A 20,401-nucleotide genomic window follows, 5' to 3' on the forward strand; every position below is an offset into this window, starting at 1 on the left:
GCGACAAATAAGCCAGTGTCGAGGCATTCGTAAACAAATTCAATAAAATGAATCGCTGCCGTCTGTGTCGACCGACCTGCTCTGAAACCATGCTGAGCGCTATCTAGTACATTGAATACATCAAGATATTTCATCATTCTATTAAATACAATTCTCTCGAAGACCTTAGAGAATGCACTAAGAATGGAGATGGGCCTATAATTCTCAATATCATGAACATCATTCTTTTTAAAAATAGGAATAACAATGGCCTTTTTAAGAAGGGATGGAAATACACCCGTGCTTATTGATACATTTATAATATGGGCAAAGTGCCGACCAATGTCAGGACCTATCAATTTCAGAATTTTGGCGGAAATTGAATCAGTTCCTACACATTTATTGTTTTTTAGTAAATTAATCACATCAACCACCTCTTGATCCATAACAGGATAAAAAAAGAAGTTGTAATTCAAAATAGAAGAGGTGGTACATGACAAAGATAGTGAATTTTTATAGTAATTTTTGAGAGTGGTCTCTGTTACCGTGGAGAAATGTTCGGCAAAAATTTCAGCTAGTTCATCGGCCTCACTATGCAGAACACTGTCAACAATAAGGGCTATAGGTTCATTCCTCTCAGCCTTTCGGCCAGTCAACTTATTTACCATCGCCCACAAAGTTTTATTCTTATTGTCGGATTTTTCGATTAAGTCACTATGATAGTTAAGCTTTGCATTCTTAATGAGGGTCTTATAAGAATATTTGGCGTTTCTATACAAAATATGAGTAGCTTGATTTCTAATATTCGCATGCAACCAATGGATATCATTCAGCTCCCGTTTAGCAGATATGATTTCCGAAGTAATCCATCCTTTACGTTCATGAATTTGTTTAGTCCTTCTCATCAACGGACAACATGTATTAAAAGTATTCTGAACAATACCGACAAAAGCCCTGAAACACTCATCAATATGAGTGCATTCATATATTTCATCGAAATTATTCAAAGATATCTGAAGAGTAAACTCTTCAAGGTTTAGCTTACTCATATCCCTGACTAGTTGATAGTTAACAGTTGATAAAGGTTTATCAATATTATTCAGATTAGCGAGAAAGTCCAGGGATATGACTCGATGATCACTAATATGGGCTTCAAACACCTCAGCCGTACAATCAGACAGGTTAGCATTAGTTAGTATATAATCAACCTTTGAAGTTGATATATGGCCAGTAACGTTAGTAAATATTCTTGTTGGGTCTTTAGATGTTACATTCAAATTGAAGCACTCCAACAAGTCAAACAATAATTTACAATTCTTTGTGTTGATTGTCAAAAAATCTACATTAAAATCACCGCATACAAAAATAATATCGACCAAACTGATACAATGAATCAGAGCACATGTTAAACTTTCAAGAAAAAGAACAAAATTTCCAGAACAAGGTCGGTAAACACTTATAATACCTAACTTAAAGGTACCTGCCATTACCATGATTCCACACATTTCGCATTCCATTTCGGCAGAAAACTTCGAAGCACACAACTTTTTCACCTCTAATCCTGATTTTACGTAGATCATAGATCCTCCGTGAGCTCGATTGGAACGGCAATAATAATCAGCTAGAAAGTATCCAGGAATTGACATCGTTTTCACACTTTCAGAACTGCACCAATGTTCGGCAATACTAACAAAGTCAGGATTATTCTCTGCCAGAAACAACTCGATGATGTCCAATTTGTTGGATATGCATTGGACGTTTAGCTGCACAAGTCTCAAATTTTTAAGTTTGGTTATCTCTAATCTGCTGGACGATTCACCTGTTTCGGTTGAAAAAACCGATGAATACTTGCCTTATTTGGCCAATTTGATCCGTCAAGTGCTTTCTCATATTCAGCACTTGAAATAAGCACTTTAAACGAGGAATAGCTTTCAGGATACTTTGATTGTAACTTTTCACACTTGACTATTGAGAACTTATTTTTCAGAAAAAGTTGCAGATTTTCAACTGTAGTTTCCGGTTTCAGGTTTGACACATGAAACACCCTGTATTTGTCAACCCCTTCGACATTTGAATTGTCTACATTCGTACCAACAACTAGTGCTTTACTACGTTTCGAAGCAGCTCTTCTGTGGGAAACAACATTCCATTCAGTTTCCTTACTAGTTTTAATTGGTGGAATTTCCCTTTTGTTAATAATGGGAATTGACTTATTAGGAGCATTAGACATATTTGATGGTTTGGATGCTATAATTTGGTTTTCCTTTCTTGTATTAGAATTCTCACTGATCATCCGCTTCGTCGGAGCGGCAGAAGTCCTCGCTGACGGAACCATTGTTGTAGGAACTGGGATAGTGCTTGAGCGATCATGATCTTCAGTTACGGCATCCTTTATTATTGAAGAATAACTACGTACATCGCGTTCTACCATACTCATGTTAACATCTGTGTTGATTTTCAATTTCTTGTGCAGATCGATAATCTGCGTGTTTTTAATGTTGATTTCAGATTCAAGTGTAGAAATCTTATAATTTAATAATGAATTATTCTCCAACAGAATCGAGTTTTTTGCTTCTAATTCGAAGATTATTTTGAGTAGGAGCTCTTTATGGGTAGATTCACTTGATATACTCTTAACACTATTTGGTAGCGGAGAAACATCATAACAATTTTCATCGTTGGAATTTATGAAATCCTCATCACAACACTTTTTAATCTTATTAGCACAACCAGGGTGATAAACTTTAGTGCATTTGTTGCACTTCACTATATTTTTCATAATTGTGCGTTTGCAATTACCACATTCAGGAATATCAACTTTCAGAGACTCGCATGAAACAGCCTTCTTACTCGACGACATGTTGAACAACATGCCTCCGTTATATATTCTTCTTTTTTGAGTCCTCTCAAGCATTTATTAACTGCATTTTGAATCTTTGGTGTTGGATCTGCTTTCACTTTTTTATAGGTGTCTTCATCGCTCAGCATTCTTTCCACTTCGCTTAGATATTATTCGGCCCTGTACATAATAACAGTTGCACCTCCCTAGTCAGCCCTACTTATGATGATATCCTGGTTCTCTTGTACAAAATTGTTGGTTTTCTTCAAAAACTCATCAAGTATGTGGCTTTTGTTCCTGTGTTTCTCCTCTCTCTCATAGTTTTTTTTTTTTAACATTTGAACTCTATGTACACTATTTACAACTGCATCGGTGCCGGCGGAGAGACATGGGAGGGATGAGGAAGCTAGTCAAAATAATAATCGTTGTAACCATTCATTTGATCCAAATACTGGCAGGTTCTTTCGTGTATTTCGTCCCATTCGTTCGACGAATTGCCACCAGCGGCTGGATCCTCCGCCTCCTCCCATGTCTCGTTTGGATCTGGGAAGGCCCGAGCGGGCTCTGTCGATGCCGCCTCCTCCATACGAGGATACATTACATCTCACATCCTCCTAGCCAATAAGAATACTTGAGGCGTGGTCTATTTGGCGCGAATTCAAATTTCGTTTGTTTGAATTTGAGACGATATTATTGTAAGAATGCGAATCGAATAATAATAGACTAATCTATAATCTTTGATGTAAATGAAATTTTGTACTTAACTATATTTAACTGAACGAATAAAAATATTGATATTTTTACTATTCAAATTACTTTCATGCCAGACGCTTTCTAAGGTAAAGGATGAACTAGAACTAATAGATATTGAAATTAATAAATATCATTATTCTTCAAAATGAAACCAGTAATTACGAATTGATAACAAAATGGAGATTTACATCACCAGTATTATGAATGTAAGATATGGGAGTACTTCGGATAAGTATAGATAGTAAGAAGAACGCAAATGATTAAACTAAGACATTTAAAGCTATAATGTTATGAGTGTATCATTGGAGGTGAACATAAAAAATATGTAATTATTTTAACGAGATATAATAAGTTGATTTATTTAACAGAAATGAAATTTCATTGGATTTTGGTAAATTACAAAGTATAGAAACTAGCGATTTCATCGTTAATTGATTAGGAGTAAGGAGATAGGAATATATCTTTGCTTGCAAAATATACTAGGAAAAAATACAAAGAGTAAATTATAGGTTTTATTCATCATATAAATACTTTATTATACATTCAAGAGTTAGTAACTCAATACAATTGAACATATAAAAATGTAACTATGTACAAAGTAACTACATTAATAATTCCTACAGTTATTCATTTTGAAGATATACCTTATAATAGTGGCAATATTTATTAGATAATTTCAGGCTCCCAGCTCCCCTACACCTGAACCAAAATATAATATTTGTATAGGTACAGTACGCGAATCTGTAAAAAAAAATTGATCTTGTTTCAAAAGTGAAAAGTTCAGAGAGTTAATTTTCGGAATGTTATCAAGCCTTCACTAGAATGTTTATTTGTGTCTGAAATTATTTAGAACTATAACTATACATATATCACATTACCACACCATTAAATACAATTGAACATTAACAAAAATTAAACTATATGTACAAAGTAACTACATTAATTATTCCAACAGTTGTCCATTTGAAGATCTATCCGAAGATAAACCCTATAGGAGTTGCAATTTTTTTTAGATAATTACAGGCTCCCAGCTCCCCTACACCTGAACCAAAATATAATATTTGTATAGTAATCTCTAACAAAAAATATTGATCAAGTTTCAAAAGTGAAAATTTCAGTGAGTTAATTTTCGGAATGTTATCAAGCCTTCACTAGAATGATTCTTAGAAAATGAAATTATTTAGAACTATAACTATACATATATTACATTATGCCACACCTATGAATACAATTCAACATATAAAATTTACCTATTTACAAATGAGTAACTATTATAAAAATATTAGCTAAATATAATTACATTATACCACACCCTCAAGTACAAAGCATCCTGCAAAAATTTAATTCTGTTCAAAGTATTGAATAATAATCATAGAATTAACTACTTCAAAAATAAGCAAACAACACCATCACCTTTGATTATATATCAGCAAACAACTGAGAAAAATTTAGCAAATAGTTATGTATATTACAATATAAAATAAGAAGCTGTTATTTTTTGTTTGGAAAATAGGATTGTTTCTCCATTTTCCTTTTTTTTGAAACATGCTCACTACCATCTAGTCCCATATTAGTTCTAAGTTTTGATATCTCTGCCAAGAATTTATAAAGTGTGTCATCATCTAAACTTCTGATAAAATTGGTATGTTCCATTATTGCAAACTGCAAAGCATATACTGTCAACATCTAACAGAAACAAAAGACATATATGATTATGGTCCGTAAATCAACCAGAGCTACTGGACTGGTAATGTTGGTTGTTTCAGTAATTGATTATGCACAAACTTTTTAGCAGTTACGGAACCCTAAAGTAACCAGAGTTGATATACAGAACATCACATATGTATGTATATGATACCTCTCGTCTTTCTTCAGAAGTAATGGACTTATTATTTTCTCTGCTCTCCTGAATAAAGTGATTTAGATCTTCCTGGTATCGCAATTCGGTTCCAGAAGGCTCGTTCACTTGTAATTGATTGTCATCATCTGAATGTGAGGAATCTACAACAGAATCGCTTCTCGCCTCAAACAAAGATACAGCATGTATATGTTTACATAGTACTTGTTTCACCGCATTTTCAGGACACTGACACTCGTATCTATGTATACATATTTTACATATATGGCAATATCCTGCTCTACAATCATCATCACAAAGTTCTTTAATACTTACAATATAAAATTTATCATTGATTGAACAAGATGTTACCTTGAATGTTCCCAATTCTTGTGGCTTTACCTTACCTTCCATTTTCTCTGCCTTTTTGTGTGATTCCACAGTTACCTTGTGTTGATAATTATTAGCGTTAGGTCTCTCAACATTTATTATTTTGGTCCACATCTTTTCTTCAACCAGCTCATCTAATAGATCCAATAATTTCTCAACCCTGTTAACATTATAGTAAATCAATTCCATTTATACAAATAAAAATATAACATACCTAATATTACGTTGTGTTCTCATTTTATTATATTTAAGTACTTTATTTAAGCTTTCGATAGCCATATTGGTATTTATTCCTGCATTAATCCTATGACAGTGGGCCCACATTTTTATTCTTTCTTCATTCTTGAAATAAAAGCTAGAAGAAAGTAATACTCTTTAGATTCATTCTCAATAAACATTTAGAGTAGTTAGTTACTTACCTCTGCAGATACTTGAGAAAATCATTTTCCCCTTCCTCCTCCAAATGTTTGAAATAGGTTTCTTTCAATTGTAAAAATATTGAGGGATCTGTTTCTTTTAGAATTGCTCTCATTTTTTTCTTCATGTCCTGTTTGATTTGTAAATTCTTGATTTTGGATCTCCCTTGAATATTCCAATTTTTAATAACGTGCCATGTACAAAGAAGTCTTCTAGGTTCTTTGTCCGTCTTCATCACTTTGGTCCATGCATTATAATATTTTGTATCGTCATCACTCATAAAGAACTCTGCTTGAATGGATTCACCTAGTCTTGATTTGAGTGCAGTAAAAAAATGCTCTTGTATAGTTTGGTCCAATCTATTTGAGAGCAGAAAGGCAACAGGAAAACCCATGTTTTTCTCATCTTTAACTAAAACAATTGTTAGATCCCAGTTATTCCTGTTGGTTCCATGTGTACCGTCGACACAAATGATTCTTTTAAAATCTCTCAACTTTTTTTCCATAACTCCGTTCATGTAGGCCAAAGCAAAATCTTCATCCCTCAATCCAGGACAACATTCACCTAAAATGATATAAAACATTCAGCATTTTGTTAATTCATTATATAGATTACCTCACCAATTCTTTTGAATAAAAACGCATAATTTTCTCCTCGTCCATTCCACTCTTCTACTTTCAAGGCAGTTGCTACCATATCGTCAGCATCCCTTCTTTTGTCAAGGTTAAATTTTCTCATTAAATATGCTAGATCTCCCCTCGTTATTAGATTTAGTCTATCTAATTTGTCATCTCGTATGATCCTAGCATCTTGAATAATTCTTTCAGTTGATACACCGGCAGTTAACTTCTCAACAATAAGGTTTTGTTGATACTCAGTGAGTCGTTTTGTTCTTAGCTCATCATTATGACCCACATGTGTCTCCACAAATGTGACTGTGACAATTCCTAATAAACAATAATATGTAGAATATTAATTTAGATACTACTATTTATATGTATTGGATATGTTCAGTGAATCAGTCACTGGATTCGTATGCTGGTTGTTTCAGTGGCTGATAATCCACTAAACTTTAAGAAATTTGACATTTAAGAGACCCCAACGTAACCTAGTAGATAAAGGCAACATATACTGTATCCATAGTGTTAATATAGTTACCATTTGTTGCAGTTTTAACTAACATTCTTGAAGGACATACTCCTTGAATGTGAATACTGCCTCCGGACTTCATATGGCGTTTCTGACCTACACATTCGTATCCTTAAAAATAAACAGTTATTTTCTTATAATAATCCATTCAATCAGGTCTTACCTCTATAATCACTTCGGTTACAGTTGTAGTTTACTATTGTTTCCCCATTCTTAGTTTTCAAAGTCCTGACACAGACATAATCAACTTCTCTATTCTCCTTTCCTCGCCATGCTTTAAACTCTTCATTGCTCTGAAAACTTAACATACTTTCTTTAATATTTACGTCATGGCTCGTTGCTAAATGTTTGTCCAAATCATTATAGCATGAAAACTTCTCTCTGTTTTCCCCTGGGCAAACAGAACACATTATATGCTGCTTCCTATTCGTTTTTGCCGATTCGTCATTATGAATTTTAAGAAGGTGCCTCTTTTTGTTCCATACATTGGTAAACTCCTTTTGACATACTTCGCAAATTAGTGGATTCGCACTGCAAAAAATACGTGCATTAATGCTAAAAAACATTTAAATAAGGAAGCTTACCTAACTGACTCCATAATTGAACAATTTAGAATTCAAATAAAGGTATATTCAACTTAGCAGTGAAAACTGCTTTTTTTAAATATTCACGTTGAAGCTTTTCCTAGATTGGTGGTATAGAAAACAGTAATAATATGGAATAACTTTCTTCTGGACACAAGTCAATTCGCTCTAAACAATAGGTGCAATAATTCTGAAGTAGTACAGAAACACACTGCTAACAATCGTTAACTGTCTGTTTCTAAATGGTTTTTGTATAAATCCCGCCAGAAATTCTCCCTCGTCGATTGACAAACGACTTCACACGATCACAGTCGAAGACATGGCGCTGTTGATTGGCTAGGAGGTTGTGAGGTTTAATGTATGCTCTCCATACGGGCCCGCTTTGAGGGACCAGCTTCTTCTCCCCCTGCAGGCGCCTTGCGCTTACAATATTTACAATTTTGGACATTGGACAGAACAAACAAACAAAAAAATTAAACTGTTGAATTTCTCAACTTGCTACCTGTCAATTCCTTCGATGGATAATCCTTCACATCCAGTCCATTATCGCGAAACGTATCTCGAACCTCACGGAAACTTTGGCGAACCGATACCGTTATTGACTAATCTTTAAGCCCCGGTGCACACATCCGACATTTGCAGTTGCGACATCGTTGCGGTGTCGTACGCTAGTGTGCATGCTCCCATTTGATTCTTTGTACCACAGGCCGCAAGTACGACACAGCAACGGTGTCGTAACTACAAAAGTCGGATGTGTGCACCGGGCCTAAATCTACTGAATCTATTATTATCGACCCGTGACAAAACCAAAAAAAAATATATTATTATTGAATTTTTCAAACTATCAACTACGTTTCAAACCTAATCTTCCAACACATTTATATCGACTAACTTCTACTAAATAAGGTTTCCACGCTCTACCTTCAACTCTAAACTTCCTAATTTCCGCGACCAATTCCCGAACCGATTCTTGAGTTCCCTGAACTCCCCGAAACTACTACTCGTCACTAACTGCTTAATTTTTCTCTGATTTGGCCTAAGGTTACTTATTTCCCGCCCCCCGATGGGCGTACCTTCAAAAATAACGTCTTGGATTTTTTCCGTTGTTGCCAAGTTTTTCTCTTCCCACGGATTGAATGTTCCCATAAGGAGACCACTCAACAAACTTCGATAAACTAATTTTTAATACCCTAAAACTTACATTCTTATCGGCTGAGGTCGAGACTGCACCTAAGTATCGACTTGTACAAAAAGATTTCCATCATCCAGATTTGACAAATAGGACAAATAGGGAACCAATTAATTTCACACTTTATTAGTCTCCACCAAGTCTAATGTTAAGTGCCTGACCTTACATGGTCTTCAAAAAAAAAAGGGTCTGGTCTACCTACCGCACGTTGGCGACGTCCAGACCCAATAATCGGGAATCAGAAATTCCCGATTATTACAGTTCCTTGATTTCCTCCCTGATCTCCTCGATCTCGTTGTCTTCGATGTCCGTCATTATTAAAAAAATCAAAAAATTCTCCTAATTCAATAAATAAATCTGAACTTCTAATGGCGTGCTCACTTTCAGTAACACTTGAAATTTCACTACTATCTTCGTCGTCGCAAAATAACTCCATACTGATATGTGAAATTAAGCATATCATATTGATATTATCCTTAATAGTAGAATTATGCGGGAAAAGATGAACGAACAAAATAAATCTACTGGCCTCGATAAAAAAGCGGATCCTCGGCCAGCTTTCCAAGAGAGTTTATGTTCTATAAAGTGAATATTCACAAAGTTAAGGCGTGTTTTTTTATGGAATTATGGTACCGATAAAAACTGAATGAAACAGAGATGTTCTAATTGATCGTATAATTTCTATTGATAAAAAAAATATTTTTAACAAACACCATTAGTAAAAATTCACCGCAAATTCTCCAAGTGCTCACCATTATATTGCTGACACCCTGAATATTGATATTTTGCCTAAAGGTATATTGTAATCATAGACCTAATATTCATGGACCGAGTGTCACCTGATTTTTTCAGAAGATCGTAGAGGGGAAAGCATTAGAAGCCGGAATTTGAAAACACGTGAATCAATGTATTACTGAAACCTATTCGAAGATAAATAAGAGACATTTTACAACTTTGAATTTTCTGAAAAATCCACAGTTCCCCATTAATTCATTACCACTATCATTGGAAATTCGAATTCAAAAATGGAGTAATATGCAACTGTGAAACTCACCATAAGGCGGCCACTTCTAAGTAGCATGCTACTCATTATTTTGTCCATATTCACTAAAACTCTCGAAAAGAAACTAGACTAGTCTAAACTCTGTTGTTATCTGTTGAACTAACTGAATCTAGATTGGGCGCGAATGCCGCGAAGACGACACTAAATTCCGGAAAAACCTCGGAGGCGTTCGGCAAATTCCGTTGACAAACGGTACTAATATACAGTAGAACTCCAATTATCCGAAGTAATGGGGACCGGGGCCCATTCGGATAATCAAATATTCGGATAATCGGATTTTTTTTAAAAAAATTGCCATTGGAGAGAATAAAAGCTACGTTTTGATATTGCACTATTTTTTTATTATTGAATTAAATGAAAGAAACATGAAATTTTCACATGTTTTAAATATAAATAAAATGTACTTATGTACAAGTTTAGAAATAAAAATCATTGTTTTTTAAACATCTCCGTCAATGTAAGCTGTTTTGCGGTCTTCAACCGTTTTCGGGCAGCCAGGTCACGCATTCGCTTGACGGTGAGCAGTTGCAAGTGGTCACACTCGGGCTGACGCTCCATCCACTTCAAAGCAGTCTCGAGACCGGCAAATGCTTCACTAGCTGATGGTCCAGCGTCTACTTCAACATCAGCAGAAAGTTCTTCTTCCACTTCCACTTCAACATCTTCTCTCACACTTACAACAATTTCATCGTCATTGAGAATTTGAAAACCAGGGTCAGACGTGTCACAAGCCATCCACTCTCCTACATCTTCAGCACTTACTTCTGTACAGCCAGGAATTTTAACAATCATTTTTCTTATTTCCTCTAGTGACAACGCATCTTCATCATCATCATCCTCTCCATATTCTTGTTTCTCATATTCTTCAGATTCTTTTTTTTTGTTCTTCTCAGACGGTAGGCCTTTCAGTTTATTCCACGCACGTCTTAGCGTCACTGGCGTAACCAAACTCCAAGCTTCCGCTACAATGTAACAGCAGTCCTTTAAATTTATTTTGCTATGATTTGCCAAAACCAATTCTTCATCTTCAGCACCTTCGATCAGCAGTTTTCTCAGCAGTTGCCTTCTGTAATGGCGCTTCATTGTTTCAATAACAGACTGGTCCATGGGTTGCAGCAAACTTGTAACATTGGGAGGCAAAAACGTCGTTTTAAACTGCCCATTCTCTCTTTCCAACAGTTCTGCTGTAGGATGAGTGGGTGCGTTATCAACAATTAAAAGCACCTTACTGCCTTCTTTTCCCACCGATTTTTGGTGCTTTTTCACTTCAGGAATAAACACTTCATCATACCATTCGGTAAACAAAGCTGCAGTCATCCAGGCCTTGGGTTGACTTTTGTAGAAGAGTGGAAGTATTTTTACGTTTTTAAATGCTCTTGGATTTCTTGATTTTCCTATCAAAAAAAGTGGCAGTTTATGATTTCCAGTGGAGTTGGCACAGTTAAGCACTGTAACACGTTCTTTACTGACCTTATGTCCAGGGGCACTAGATTCCCTTTTAGAAGCCAAAGTGGTTTTTGGTAATGCTTTCCAAACAAGGCCAGTTTCATCGGCATTATAAACAAACTCTGGATCATAGGATTCTGATGCAGTTTTAAATTTTTCAATAAAATTTTCAGCTGCTGCAGAGTCTGCTGAAAGCTTCTCACCAGCCAAATCTAACTCGCGTACACCATGCCTGAATTTAAAATTCCTTAGCCAGCCGTTACTAGCCTTAAAAGATGAATAACCAAGCTTTTCCGCTAAGATTTTGGCTTTTTCACAAAGGATTGGACCTGAAATCGGATTTCCCATAGAACGTTGCTGCAAAAACCATTTAAACACAGCATCTTCCAAATTTTTGTTGGTTGCTGTCTTCATTGTTTTCCTGGAGGAACTTCCATCTCCATTTTCAAGCACCGAAACAAAGTTTAAAAGTGTTGACTTACTGTTTTTAATGTCAGAAATTGTTGCTTGTCCAACACCATAAATCTCAGACAACTTCTTACCCGTTACACCTTTATCGAGTTGCTCTATAATTTTCAGTTTGTCCGCTAACGATAGCACAACACGTTTTCTTTTCGAAGCCATGGTATAAAAACAATACAGTATTGTACACGCACAAACAAAAGTAAGCCGTAGCGAAAGAGTAGCGTCCTCGAGCAAGGTCAATAGCACACTGGCTAATCAAAACAAACAATGACAGGTGCGCCGTGACTGCAATGTGCCGGAACTTGTCTTAACTTGTTAAGACAAGTCAAGTCAAGACTTGACGCGCAAACACTGGCTTCGCGGCTTTTTTGTGATTCGGATAATCGGCGATTCGGATAGTCGGAGTTCGGATAATTGGAGTTCTACTGTAGTAATATGCAACTGTGAAACTCACCATAAGGCGGCCACTTCTAAGTAGCATGCTACTCATTATTTTGTCCATATTCACTAAACACTAAAACTCTCGAAAAGAACTCTCTAAACTAGTCTAAACTCTGTTGTTATCTGTTGAACTAACTGAATCTAGATTGGGCGCGAATGCCGCGAAGACGACACTAAATTCCGGGAAAACCTCGGAGGCGTTCGGCAAATTCCGTTGACAAACGGTACTTTCTGATTAGTACAGTGGGTTCCATCCATACATATTATTTTTGGGAAATCTTTGATTTTTTTTTCCATTACCTCATTCATAAACCCTAGACAAAAGTCGTTAGGATGCAATAATGGATGTTGTTCGCCTGAAATAATATGAAAAAAACTATCATACCCTAATTATTCTTCAAATTCAATTTTATTATAACAATAGAAGAAAACACTGATTTTGGGAATAGTACCTTTCTGTTTAAAAAAAAAGCAGTAGTTTTTTCCATCAACGTTCCATTCTTTCACTTTGAGATTTACTGCTATCATGGTATTCTCATGTTTCTTTTGCAGTATATTATGCTTTTTTGACAAATAAGCTATATCTTTCCTATTTATCAAATTCAATCTGTGCAATTCTTCTGATTTCACTTTCCTTGCGTCAGAGATAATCCTTTCTACAATAACACCATCACACAATTTTTTGACAATTTCTTTCTTATCAAGTTTTGATAAGTGTTGTGTCCCTGTATCCTCTTCATGACCTACATGGGTTTTCCAAAATCTTGAAATAGTCTGCCCTATAATATGAAGATTACACTGATTACAATTTTTTAGGAAACTCCTACCTTTAAGGATATCTGTCATTAGAGCATATTTTTTATTTATAAATTGGAGAAGTGCAAATAATAAAGTATCTAGAGATTAGATATATTCCTATAAATATTCCAATTGAACGGATTACTGAAATTACCTGTTTGCAGAATCTTAGTCTCAATACGAGATGGACATACTCCATGTCATCACTATATTAGCTATTAATTCACCGGAATGAATTTCTGGCAACATTTCATTCTGAATAATATATTTCGAAATAAATTGAATGAGACATGTTCGCTCATTATGAATACTAACACAGCCGTCTTCAACTCAGTTGAAGAAGGCTATGATACTAAGGAATGTCTCTTCGAATTCTCGAATTATTTTATTGAAAATTAAATATGAATATAAAACTATTTGTATAACAGAATCTTGAGGATAAAGCAATCGTCCTCGACTTAAATTTGTAATGAGACAGTAATTATCTTCAACAATAAGTTCATCATCTAAAATCAATATTCGCTTACATCTTTCATACTGAATTTTCCTCAGAACAATATAACAACAATAACCTGCTAAATAAGTAATCACAGGCATGTCTTCCTTAATATTATCTATGTCGCTCTCTTCTACAATGAGATTCGGATTATTATATTCTTGTTTCTGGTCGGTGAAATCAATATTGTCATAAAACTTTTTGATATCAATATTACCGAATGTTCGTGATTTTAACGTAAGGAGTGACTGAACTCTTAGCCTTTTTTCGGATTCATACAATTGTCGTATTGAAATGTGGTACTGTCCACCGGCGAGTTGACGATATTTACCGAATCTACTTTCCAATTCGTCAGTCTGAAATTTTCCCAATAAAACGTAGTTCATGTTCAATTCAGAAAAACAATATTTTAATACCTCTGTCATTCCATATACTGTATGACTAAGGGCTGCATGAGTTTGTGGAGTTAATTTTTTAGAAAACTTTCCGGATTTCCAAATTTCTAGCCAATCTACCATTTTATTCAAAAATAAAAATTTCACATCCGATTGAAAATTATTCCCGAAACTTGGCTCCTGGTATACATCATTCAAACGATTTCCTTTAGAAGGAGTTTCAACATTTACAATTTTCCACCATTCAATGAAAATATTGAGGAAGTCGGCGGTTTTGAGGGCTAACGTTACATTCTGTCTTTCCATGTTTGAGGGAAAAGTGACTTAAGGGTCAAAGAGTAACCGAATTTTAATAATTTATCATGCTCGAACTGATGGAGCTTCCTTAAACATTCGAATGAAGCAATTTTTCCATCAGCTGTTTCATAATTTAGTTTCTTTGATCTGAACTTATACGTAATGGTGTTCCGTAAAAAGAAAAATAGTCTAATAGGGCATGAAATATGTCTACAGCATTTTTGGATTTTATTTCGATTGCTTGGCCTAATTTCGTGAGAGCATCAACAATAGTTAGAAATATAGTGTTTTCGAAAGTGTAAATGTCCATGTGTATTTTTTCAAAAGGCCTGAAAGGAGTGTCTGTTAGCATTATATCAACTTTCGGAGGATTTTGAATCCCAATACTTCTGATGTTGAAGGCAAGACGAGTAAAATGTGGCGAACTGCTCCTAGAATACTACACTGAACAGAATGGTGACTGAACTCAACTATAATTATGGTTTCTTTGGGATCTTCTCAGTTCCACGGTACCATCAGTACTCGCTATGCCCATGAGGCGGCTACTTCTCCTTATAGAAGCACTCATTGTCTTTTTAATAGAATGTGACTGAACTCAACTATAATTACGGTTTCTTTGGGATCTTCTCAGTTCCACGGTACCATCAGTACTCGTTATGCTGAATTGAGACCATGATTACACCGCTTTCTTTACATAAGTCCAGCACTTTGCAACTCAGGTGAGAGGAGTGGTTGTCCAATAGAAGAATCGCTGGTTTTTCCTTTGTAGGCTTGACTCGTGGCTTCTGGTTGCCGAATCGAAAGTTCAGAATTTCTTTTAAGAAAAAGATTCAACCACTCTGTTCCAGCTTGTTGATTTTCATTCCATGATGACGGAATCTTGATTTCATGCAAAACTGCACACTGATATGCTAACTTTCGCACACTGATAGGGTCAAGTCCAAACATAATGTCACTACTTCGTTTGATGTATGCTACCAAAATGCTTTCTTGCTCTTCCGTAAACACTAGTCTAGCTTTGGCATATCCTGATTTTGGCATTTCTGAAGTGTCTCGAAGATTACGTAATTTCTTCACTTTACTAATGTATCTGGATGAAGTGGAGTAGTGGATATTAAAATCATTCGCAACTTTTCTAATAGAGAATTGCAGGTTTCCTTCATTTTCTAATACTAAACTGGCGGCACGGGTTATGCCGCTTTCAGTTTTCCTCTTGTAATTCCTCATGACCTGTCGAAAATATTTCAGTTACAATGAGAAAGTTCCTGGGGTAAGTTGCAACAGACGTTGCAACACACTCCTAATCCGTTGGTGCAATTTACCCCGAAACATGCATTTCAATTATAACCAAAAAAAATATTGTTCGATGTTAAGTCTCAGTGATTCTCGTCCATGCAAGCAAAACCCATATTATGGGATATAGTCCGAAGACTTACATCAAAAGGGACATGTTTCGAAGGAATAATCTTTCATCTTCAGCCTGAAGAAAAGGTTTACAGTAAAGAGAAATGTCAGTATTGTGATTAAAATTTGTAACCTACCATATGTGTGAATATTAAAAAACTAGGAAACCAAGAGGAATTTAACCCAGATATGCCTATAGCTATGATATATTATGAATTATATTATGAATAAATAAAATAAAATAAAAATAAAAATAGCTTATTTCGCAGACTTGAAAAATTTTTTTTTATGAATTTTGGGTCTTTGGGTGACAAGAAATGATAACAAGTATAAAAAAAGAAGTTTTTTCACTCTAAGTACAAAAATAAGCCCGTCCTATATATAGGACATTAGGCAGTTCCACTACTATTACGATCACGATCTCGATTGTGTGTGAAAATCATAAAAACATTTTACATGAACCCCTATATCACATTTCAAGCATCTTGTAGTTGTTTTTTGATGGCAATATCCACAAAGTGTCTGCTTGTCTTGTGGGGAGACAATATGGTCCAACCGGTCATAGCGTAATTCCATCTGTGGTGAATTTTTACTCGAATGACCTTGTTGGAAAGTGTATTCCTTCTTGTTTTGGGTAAGTAATAGGATGGCAATCTTTCTCCTGAAGTTCAGCTGGTCGAAGTTCCCTCCCTCCTTCTTGTGCAACTGCCATGCATTTTGGACGCACATATCAATGCAGTGTGATATTAGAGGAAAATACCATTTTTTCCCTCTCAGCGAAATTCGATATAAACTAATATTTTGGTCGGAACGATCTACGCCACCCATGATTGAGTTGTATATATTTATCAGATGTGGTTGCATAACCTGGAAAAATTATCAAATTATACGATGATAGCTAATCATAGAAAAACTTTACCTGAATATTTTTTTTTCTCTCCGAGAGTATCTCTTGTTTTAAATTTTTTCTTTGAATCCAAAAAATTCATCCAGATGAAATTAAGCCGACATTTAATTTGGATGAGAACGCATTGAAAAAAAAAAATATCAACAGATAATACGCCTTAAATTTGTCAAATAGGCTATGTCAAAACGATATTTTCATTGAGAGTTGGTACAAATACAAAATAAATGTAACAAAAAAAAAAACAATTATAAACTTTTCACAAATTGAAAACTACCTTTGTGCGTCATCTTTAGGAGCTAGGCTAAAAAAAAGTTTATATAAAAGACCCACCCTATTTGTTGACAAGGAGTCGCCCCCTAAATTTTTTCGCAACTATTCATATACATCCTGTATACAGGGTAAATCAATAGTGCTCGATCAGTCGATAACTCTTCGGAATTTTGGGATAGGAGAATGATTCAAATTTTTTCAAAGCAAGAAAATAATACATCTCAAATTATATTTTGGATCATTCGGAGTCTCATTTTCTCAATCTGATTTAGTTGCTTAACAGAAGGCAGTAAGCTCATGAAGAATGCGTAGTCCTGATCATCTTGATGTGTATTTGTTGGTCGAGAAAAACGTTTTTCCATCAGGTTAATTTTCCTTCTTTCAATTTCAAGCACCTGGGAATCATAACTATCTTGTTTTTTTGAAAGAATTGTATTGTTATCATTTTTATTATTTCTTTTTAAAGAACTTGATGGTTGTTGTTTGCTTTGAGGTTTGGCAAATGAAGTGAATTCTGATCCAGATGCCTCAGGTTCCCTGATAGAACAATAATTGATATCTGTCTCTGCATCATTTGTATTTTCCTCATCTACATCTTCTAGCGTGGCGTTGCTTAAATTACTTGGAGATAGTTCATTTTCATCATACGTGATAGGCAAAATAACTACGGGTCGGATTAGAAACGTCGGACTGGAACCAAACATGATTGATCAGCCGTCAAATCGGATAGTGTCGTGAGTCGTCGAGAATCGAGAATTCGGAAGCTCCGTTTCAATTGTAGGCACTAACATTAAGATAAAGGTGTTTGTTTTTCTTCCGACGTCGTCCGACCATCGGACAACGTCGGATCGGATCGGGAGAAATGCGGACCTAATGTAGGTGCGGCCTAAGGCTTGGGTGTGTCTGGTACAGTCAGTGCTGCCAACCCTACCTAAATTTAGGTAGATCTACCTAAATTCGAACTAATCTACCTATCTACCTTTTTTGAGCTCGATCTACCTTAATTCAGCTCCGCGCGAACTTTACGGTTTTAGATCAACGACAAACCGTTTTACCAGTAACAGTAACGTGACTATGAAAAAAACTATTCCTTATTAAAGCTCTCACATCGTAATTTTTACTCACGCCATTGGATACAAAGATCTGCGGAGATCAGCGGCAGAGTTTCAGAAACATACAGATGCAAAGAAAGGACCGAAATGGGTAAAAAACTAATAAATAACGATGGCTGCGCCTCAATACGCACTTGCTTGATAGAAAAATAGCGATGGTAAATATGGTTGCATGTACGTAGGAATAATAGATAGGTTCGTATTGCTCGCAGATTAATTGAATCGATCCTTATGCTTAAAAAAAACAGAATAAAGTAAGATCGTCGAAAGGAATGAGATGAGACCGTCTGAATGCATCGAAGGCTGCCGTCGGGAAGCAATAAAAGACCCTTTTGGGTGTTAAAATAATGAAAGTTTTTGGACAACAAGCGTTTTCTTGCAAATTACCCACATCTGTTGAAATGAAATATTTGAAAGACTATTTATTCTTTCGTGTTCAACTAGTTCAAGTAGTAAAGTAATTTTAAATTATTACATAAATATATTTCTTACTTTAAATTTTATTGTTTTTAAATTTTTTTTATTATGTAAATTCTTATATTTTTTTATTGATTCATCAATATTTATCATTAATAAAGTATAATACTATGGACTCAGTTCTTTCAAAACTCCTAAAAATAAAGGAAAAAATAATCTACCTAAATTTGGCAACATCTACCTAAATTTCGAACCTCTATCTACCTTTATTTGAGCTCAGTGGGTTGGCAGCACTGGGTACAGTTTCTGGAGACATACTGACTGAAGTAATCACTGTTATTTTTTATAAGAAGAAGACATCGATATATGTATATGTCGGTGGCTTGGCATCCAAGAGTGAATGTAGACCGAAATTTGGTAATTACGTTCTTTATGGTGGTCTCTGACGGACGATTATGTGCACCATAAAATTCACGAAGTGCTCTCTAAACATTTTTAATTGAACACTGATTTTGAAAATAAATTTCCACGATTTGAAAACGTTGTTCTGGAGTTAACCTATTCATAATGATTTGCCAAACAATACTGAGTAGAAATGCCACTTTGAGCTGTCAAAACAACTGTCATAAAATAAAACGACATCTATCGGAAAAACAAACCTCCTAAAAAACACCCGTTAGTAGTAGTAGTAGTTATTAATAAAATTGTGACCATGCACGTGTTGTTTTTGAAAGGGTTATGACAAGGAAGTGAGGCTTGACATGACATGAAGTTTGAGGTTGACATCTGTCATCCACCGAGTGAGACGTCACGAGTCAAGGCGACAGAGTTATTGTCTCATGGACCTAAGGTAAAGAGCAATAATCCATCGTACAACATCAACGCTTTGCTTTAATACAGCTCCGTATATTTACAAATCGAGGTGCGCCCTCTACCGTTTAGTAGCCGACTCAAATGGAAATAACGCTTACTTCTAGGAATCTATTAACATTACTTCTGGTTCAGATATCAGGTGTGTTGCAACTTACCCGTGTTGAAATTTGTCCCGGCTTCCCCTATGTATAAAAAGAATATATATATATATATATATATATATATACAAAACTGTCATTAAACACAGCAACAAGTTACAAAACTCAAAAAGTACTACAAACATACAAGGATTCTCAATCAATTAATCTAAGTTTTCACTAGTCAAAGATATAAAATGTATAAAATTAGGTTAAATATTAATTGTCTGGATGTAGAAATAACACAGGCATGTGTCGAGCCTGAACCGTATAAAAATAAACACAAACATAAAGATAAAATTCTTCTTTTTCTGGTTATCGTTTCTAAATGACTGTTTTGAAAATATTATATAACGGAAACTCTTTTACATCATCTACAAGTTTTGTGTCATCCTTTCTTCTCAAAATTTCTAATTGCTCTAAAAGGGTTGATCGATAAAAATTCTTTTCGTGGTGAAGAATTTGAAAAAAAAAGTGGAGTCTATATGATTGAATGTGAAGATTGTCAAGCTTATTATATGCAGCTTACTGGATTTGCCACTTTCTGAATAATTTTTAAACGTTCTAGCTCGTCAAGTTTTTTCAAAACTCTTTCCATAAGTTGAAGAGGTATTCGCCTAGGAGGTCTGACTACTGTATCTGCACTTATATATATTTTGATATGTAAGGGTATCGGTAGAAAAAGATCAGTTTATTTCTGGTGGAGTTTGAGCAATATTTTTCATTTGCTATGCAACGTCTAA

General features: G+C 35.1%; 2 protein-coding genes and 1 long non-coding RNA gene across 4 annotated transcripts; all 3 read right to left on the reverse strand.

Moving 5' to 3' along the window:
- Positions 1 to 4,070: 4,070 nt before the first annotated feature.
- Positions 4,071 to 8,313, reverse strand: LOC123683968. Of its 2 annotated transcripts, none has more exons than XM_045623002.1 (8): positions 7,949 to 8,313; positions 7,528 to 7,895; positions 7,374 to 7,475; positions 6,836 to 7,162; positions 6,218 to 6,779; positions 6,013 to 6,153; positions 5,430 to 5,958; positions 4,071 to 5,233 (listed from the first exon to the last, which is right to left on the reverse strand). In XM_045623002.1, exons 1-8 carry the CDS (start codon positions 7,960 to 7,962, stop codon positions 5,063 to 5,065), a joined length of 2,214 nt encoding a protein of 737 aa, XP_045478958.1. In that variant the 5' UTR covers positions 7,963 to 8,313; the 3' UTR covers positions 4,071 to 5,062. The 2 variants fall into 2 exon arrangements, with proteins under 2 accessions (XP_045478958.1, XP_045478959.1); XM_045623003.1 differs by lacking the exon at positions 4,071 to 5,233 and adding an exon at positions 5,240 to 5,376.
- Positions 8,314 to 10,629: 2,316 nt separating this feature from the next.
- On the reverse strand, positions 10,630 to 12,270 carry LOC123685392 (jerky protein homolog-like). The gene has a single exon (XM_045625048.1). It carries the CDS (start codon positions 12,268 to 12,270, stop codon positions 10,630 to 10,632), a length of 1,641 nt encoding a protein of 546 aa, XP_045481004.1.
- Positions 12,271 to 12,846: 576 nt separating this feature from the next.
- Positions 12,847 to 13,564, reverse strand: LOC123683984. The gene is made up of 3 exons (XR_006748083.1): positions 13,505 to 13,564; positions 13,005 to 13,331; positions 12,847 to 12,908 (listed from the first exon to the last, which is right to left on the reverse strand). It is a non-coding gene; the product is annotated as an uncharacterized LOC123683984 (long non-coding RNA).
- Between the last annotated feature and the right edge of the window lie 6,837 nt (positions 13,565 to 20,401).

This window comes from Harmonia axyridis, chromosome 7, assembly GCF_914767665.1.
Source record: "Harmonia axyridis chromosome 7, icHarAxyr1.1, whole genome shotgun sequence".
In the NCBI taxonomy this organism is placed as follows: Eukaryota; Metazoa; Arthropoda; class Insecta; order Coleoptera; family Coccinellidae; genus Harmonia; species Harmonia axyridis.